Source organism: Rhinolophus hipposideros (genome assembly GCF_964194185.1).
Source record: "Rhinolophus hipposideros genome assembly, chromosome: 16".
Taxonomy (NCBI): Eukaryota; Metazoa; Chordata; class Mammalia; order Chiroptera; family Rhinolophidae; genus Rhinolophus; species Rhinolophus hipposideros.
Window position 1 is genome coordinate 56670948 of NC_138062.1, and position 6464 is coordinate 56677411.

The window sequence follows — 6464 nt, forward strand, 5'->3', positions numbered from 1 at the left end:
AGGGCTACCTCCTCCAACCCCCAGTGGACCCAAACTGGATTGTGATGTGAGCAAGATTTAAATTCTTACTGTCATTGAAGAGATGCAATTTGTCACGGGAGCTAACATCACAATTCGTCACAGAGCTAACACCCTGACTTATACCACATCCCACAGCCAACTTGAACCCACTGAAATCAAATTAACAAAAAGAGTGACTGACATTAATTTAGCACTTGGTATACATCAATCATACGTCAATCACTTACCTTATCACATTTAATCCTCACACAACCCTGAGAAAAAGGTGCTATCCACATCCCCATTTTATAAAGAAGACACACAGGGCTCAGATAGGTTAAGTAATTTTTTTTTTCTCCAAGATCACAAAGCTAGTGAGTGCCTGACTTGAAATTCAAACCAACTTAATATATAAAGAGCTCCAGAAAATCAATAACAACAACAAAAAAAGCCAACAGTCCTAGAAGAAAAGAAAATAATGGACAAATGATATGAACATTATTACTTCACTGAGAGAAAATAAAAATAGTTCGTAAATAGGAAAATAGGATCAACCTCACTCAAACAACAAAAGAAATGTAAATCAAGCCATAATGAGCTCCATCAAGTTGGCAAAACTCCAAAATCTTGGTCAAGTTGGCAAAACTCCAAAATCTTGACACCAGAATAGTCTGCTGGCAAGGCAATGGAGAACAAGCATTCCCATGCACTACTAGTGGGAGGGTAATTGGAACAATCCCATACAGAGAACAATTTCCCCATATTGAAAACACGGACTCTTGCATTGAGCCAGCAAACCCTTCTGAGAATTTATCCCACGGACATCCTTGCTCATATGTGTGACAGCAACAGTTGCATTTACATGTAGCCAGGTATTTTTCTAGGTTTTCTACAGTAAATCATTTATCCCTCACAAATAAATACTTTAAGATGGGGATGTATTTCTCCCTTTTACAGATGATGAAACTGAAGCACAGAGAAGTTAAGTAACATGCCCAAAGTCACACAGTGCAGGATCCAAAAAATGATTCGTGGACAAGGTTATTGATTGCAGTAAGCTTGCCAGAAAAAAGTATGGCACAATCTAGGTGTCCATTGATGGGGGGATGATAAAATAAATGATCCCCCAGTTCAGCACTGAAACAGAGGCAGTTTAAAGAAATTGTTTAGATCAAGTGTTGAGAGTAAGGATCCTGGGATCAAGCTGCCTGGGTACAAATTCCCAACTCTGCCACTTTCAAGTTGGGTGCCCTGGAGTCTCAGTTAACCCTGATGAAAAATGGGGATAACAATATTATCTACCTATTATCTATTATTTAATCTGTGGGGATTAAACTAGTTAATGTATAGAAAGTATTTAACCAGGGATCAGTGAGCTGTTTCTACAAATGTCTGGAGAATAAATACTCCTTAGGCTAGAGTCTCTGTCACAACTACTCAGCTCTATAGTTGTAGTTGGAAATCAGCCATAGACAGCACATAAATGTATGAGTGTGGTTGTGTACCAATAAAACTCTATTTGTAAAATGCAGATTCAGCGCTCTGACTGTAGTCTGCTGTCCCCTGGTTTAGACTAATGCCTGGCACATAATTAGCACAATATAAATGGTTTGTTAAATAAATGAACTATCTGGGATACCACATAGCCATTTTCGAAAAGGACTGAGGACAATCTCTATGTATTGATCTGAGAAAATTCCCAAGACGATTATTGAAATGAGGAAAGCAGGGTATAAAGCAGTGGGTGGATGTGTCATCTTTTGTGTTAAGGGAGAAGTGTAGTAAATAAGAAATTCCTATTTGCTTATATTTGCATAAAGAAATTCTATATAGATATACAATCAACTTTTAAAAAAGTAGTTACTTATGGAAGAAAGTAGGAACTGGGTATCTGAGGAACAGGACTAGAAGTTAAAAATTTTCTCTGTACTCCTTTTCATGCATTTTAATACTTAAATGACATGAAAGTATTATTCAACCAAAAGGTTAAATAATTTAAAGATTCTATTGGGCTCTCTGGCACACGGTTTCTTGACCACAGCACTGTTGCCATTTGAGGCAGGATAATTCTCCGGTGTGTGTGGCATTTGCAGGGTGGTGAGTGGCAGCCTGACCTCTATCCACTAGATGCCAGTAGCATCTCCCGGATTTGACAACCAGAACCATCTCCAGACACTGACGAACGTCCAGACATTGCCAAATTGCCCCAGTTGACAACTACAACCCCAACCCAACTCCTACCTGCCGTGTGATGCTGCCCACCCTCCCGCTACCCCACATCCTTCCTACAAAGACTTTTTAGTGAGGGTTTACCTGGTATCAGACAGTGTGCTAAACAGTACTGAAATATCATAAGAGTCCACCCCAAAATGGTGCCATTTGTGTCTATATTTCACAGATGGGGAAAGTTAGGCTCAGGGAGGTGAAGCCAGGAAGTGATGGCATCAGCATTTGAAGCCAGGTCTGGCTCCTCCACATCACTGCCCCCGGCCCACTCTCCTGTCCTAACGCTCCCGTCCTCTCCTTTCCCTGCCTCTGCCCGTAGCACTAACACTCATCTCAGGCCCAGCGCCTGCCCAGCGCCTGCCCAGCGCCTGCCCACCGCCCCAAGCCTAATCAGCTCCCACGTCCTGGCGGATCTTTCCCACAATGACTGTCACATTCGTCCTTTCCTCTCCACTGCCTTGGCCTTAAAGTTTCAGTTCTGCAACCCAGAATTTGGAGCCCCAGAGAGCAGTGGAAGTGAGCTGGGGTGTCTGGTTGTCACTGTAGCTGTCTGTAATAGTATCATCCTCTGTCTCTGGGCCTTCGATCTGAGGGACCATCCAGCTTGAAGACTCCCTCGAAACTGACTTCCCCCATGAACCATTTCCACCAGCCAGGCCACTCACTGACCTGAAGTACAGAATAGCCTATGTGGTCATTGACCCGTTCCCACCCCTGCTGTTTTCTCCAGAGCCCGTACCACCTCCTAACAAGGTACACGTTTCCTCATTTGCTCACTGTCAGTCTCTCCCCCTACAATGCAGGTTCCATGACAGCAGGAGTTTGTGTGTCTTGTTCCCACTGTCTTGGCACCAAGAAGAGGTCTGGCATACATCGTAATTATGGATGGGTGAATGGATGGATGGGTGGATGGATGGATGGATGGATGGATGGATGGATGGATGGATGTTTAAATATGCTCTTCCCTGGAAACAACTGAACAAAAGCAGAGGAACTATGAAAAGGAAATGAGAGAAACTGTAACGCATTCTATTTCTATCCTGATTCCAGCCTCCACACCTTTATTTATGCTGTGGATCCCCTCCTCACTTCCCCTTGCTGATCAGAAGAACCCTCCCTTTTCTCTCTCTGCCCTTCCACGTCCCATTCCATTCATGGTCCCAGCTTACATATGTTGACAGACAGGGACTTGCAAACCTAGAGAGGATGTTCTTGTGGCACCTCCCTCTGACTCAATGTGACTACCTTTTAGCTTCCTGCACATATCCCCACCATGAACAGGGCATGGGACTGAGCTTTGAAGGGAGACAAATTGGGCAGGAGCAGGAAGGCACAGAGCTCCCAGGTAGGGAGGATCAGAAAACACTCTTGCTCAGTCTGGAGCCTGACACAGCCAGGTGTAGGAAGCCGGAACAATGAGAAAGCTCCTACTCACTCTTCAAAACCCAGCACAAATGTCCCCTCTTGCAGAAAACCTGACTCCCTCATGCAATTTCTTGCCTTTGCTCCAGGACTTGCTCTGGGCCCCAGCCCAGAGGTCTGTCCCTCTACCTCAGTCCTGACAACAGGGGCTAGGTGTTCCTGGTTCTGTCTCCCCCAATCTGGGAGCACCTTGAGGACCAGGCCTGGGCCTGGGCCCCTGGCATTGCCCAGAACAAAGAAGCAGGATGGTCTTTGGAGCCCAGCAGCTGCTCTCCTAGAGATTAATGCCATACCCCCTTGCCTTTTTTATCAGAAAACCAGTTTTAGGCAAGATGTATGGAAGAGTGGAAGTTCATCCTTAATTCTATCCACTTTCCCATTAGCTGCTATTGAAGCCTCACTGGGGACTTTGCCTCTCTGCAGATCTGGGGCCTGACAGGTCCTACAGCTACTTCCTAACGTGCTGGAAGCCAGAAGAAGACAAGCAAATTTAGGCAAATTCAGGATGACCTGAGGCCAGAGGACTGGCCAGGGGGACGGGGTCTCTGGGGCTCCCTCATTCTATCAAGAAGCTCTGCCTGGGCTAGAAAGGGTGGGCTACCCACCTCTCCCCTCACGGCCCTATCCCCAATCTGGGGACCCCACTCCCTGAGCAGTCACTTCCCCACCCCCATCTGCACATGGCACCTCAGACCAGAGAACAGGCAATGCATGCCCCAGCTGCCCTGCCCGCCATCCCCACAAAGTCCCGGCCACTAGGCCACAGCTCCTCTGGACAAAGCTTTCATCCAGGCATAGGGCCTGAGGGCCTAACCTCATGTCCCCTCAGACCCCCAGACCAGCCAGGCACCTCCATGCCCCCCCCCAGAAGCACACACCACTTCCACCGAGCACCCAGGCAGCAGTAGGGAACCAGAGGAGGAGCTACAGAGAGAGCATCCAGCCCTGTTCCCGCCCCCACCCCAACCACATTCAAATAGGGACTTAAATGTATTTCCTGAGCTGGGGGCGTCACAGGCAAATCCACCTCCTTTTGGACCCTTTGCCCTTACAGAAATCCCTACCAAGAAAGAGCAGCTATTTCTAGGCTCCCAAACCCCAGGTCTGGCCTCAATGTGCCCCCAAGGATGGAGAGAGCTAGGAAGAGGAGAACCCTGGGGCGCAGCCCCCTGCCCCCAGCCCCAAGCTGCCCCAGGCCCAGGCAGGAAGCCAAGGGGAAGGAGATGTGAGGGGAAGGAAGGGGCCCAGGGCCCAGAGGAGGAGACACATGTGGGGAAGAAGGTGGGGAAAGCCCCTCCCCCATAGCCAGAATCTGGGGGTAGGGGGTCAAAGAAAACATCAGGCGCCCTGTTGGCCGCCCAGAGGGTTTCTAGGCACCCCGTCAAGACTTCCAGATGGTGGCATCTGGGGGCTTGAACCCCAATGGAGTCAGCCTGGGCTTGGGAGCGGTTAACTCCCAGCTTGTCAGTTCTCAGCCTACATTTGGATTCACTTGGGGCCTGTGAATGCATTCCTGTTAACCTGAGGTGGGTCACCCCAGAATCTCAATGCGACCACTCACATCCCCCTGCCCCCATGCTGGCCTCAGAGTTGGACGCACTACCCCCTACACTGCCGGCCCAGAGGTAGAGTGCACTAACCCAGACTGGAATGCCCCCCACTTCCAACCCTCTGCCCGCCAGCCCGCAGGGGTCTCACCTGGGACATCTGGGGGCGCAGGTTGACCTCGCGTAAGTTGATGGCATGGGGCAGCAGGTTGTTAAGCAGCTGACAGAGAAGGACCCCATCCCGAAGGGCCTGTGCCAGCTCGCACACCTGGGCCCCGTCCCAGGTCACGCGGTGGCTGGGAGGCAGCACCCGGCACTGAATCAGCCAGTGGGTACACTGGCGCCACAGCTCCATGGCTGCTGCCTTCCCCGGCCGGCCCGCGCACCCTCGGGGCCTCCACCACCAGCCCGCCCGCCTGCTTGTGCTACTAGCTACCACTTCCTCTTCTTTGCTTGTAACTGTCGCCCGGAGAGGGGGTGGAGAAGGAGGAGCCGTGGGGGGGAGTAGGGGGCGGGGGGAGCACCTGCAGCCCAGCTCCGCCCCTTCCACGCGGGACTTCTCTTTCCTCCACCAACATAACAACTGGGCACCTGGGAAGGGGAGGGGCTGCCAGTGGAGTCGGGCAAACTAGCCTGAAGCCGGCTCCCTTCCTCCACATCCAACCCTTGAGCTGTAACACCTGAAAGCACTAAAAATCGCCCTCCGCGCATCTCTCCCTTCTCTGCCTCCACCCTGGTCCAGAGCCATCATCACTAGCCTGGACCAACGCAGGCTCCTCCGCCCTGGTCCCCTCGCTCCCGCCCTCTCCCTCCACAGTCTATCCTCCTCACCGCAGCCAGAGGGAGCCTGTGAGCACCTGAGTCAAGTCAGGATGTCCCTCCTCTTGTCACATACCTTCCTCATTGGGGTAAAAGTCCTCTCTGCAGCCCACAAGGCCCTCTATGACTTGCCCTTTCCTCCCCTCCCTGCCCTCACCTCCTCCACTCCCGCTTCACTTACTCGCTCCCGCCACATGGGCCTCCTGCTGTTTCTCCAACACACCAGGCCAGTCCTGCCCCAGGGCCTTTGCTCAGGCTCTTCCTCTGCCTTAGGCAACTTCAAGACTAGTTCCCTCACCATCTACAGGTCTTAGCTGAATGTCACCTTCCCATAAAGTCTTCCCAAACCTCCCCATTTCAAATCAGCCTTTTTCCCCACCTTATCCCACTTCTCTACTTTAAGCCCTGATCATCATCAAACCTGATATTTAATTACATGTATTTCCATAT

At 50.3% G+C, this 6464-nt stretch overlaps 1 protein-coding gene across 2 annotated transcripts in view; it reads right to left on the reverse strand.

The window, feature by feature from the left end:
• The window catches only part of VAV1 (vav guanine nucleotide exchange factor 1), a 54444-nt gene extending 48516 nt beyond the window's left edge, over positions 1 to 5928 (reverse strand). Inside the window, exon 1 of one of the 2 annotated variants that reach the window (XM_081076056.1) lies at positions 5347 to 5928. In XM_081076056.1, the coding sequence (XP_080932182.1) occupies positions 5347 to 5550 (204 nt within the window). In that variant the 5' untranslated portion in view covers positions 5551 to 5928. The remainder of the gene's footprint in view (positions 1 to 5346) is intronic. The other variant, XM_081076057.1, reaches the window with a different exon arrangement.
• Between the last annotated feature and the right edge of the window lie 536 nt (positions 5929 to 6464).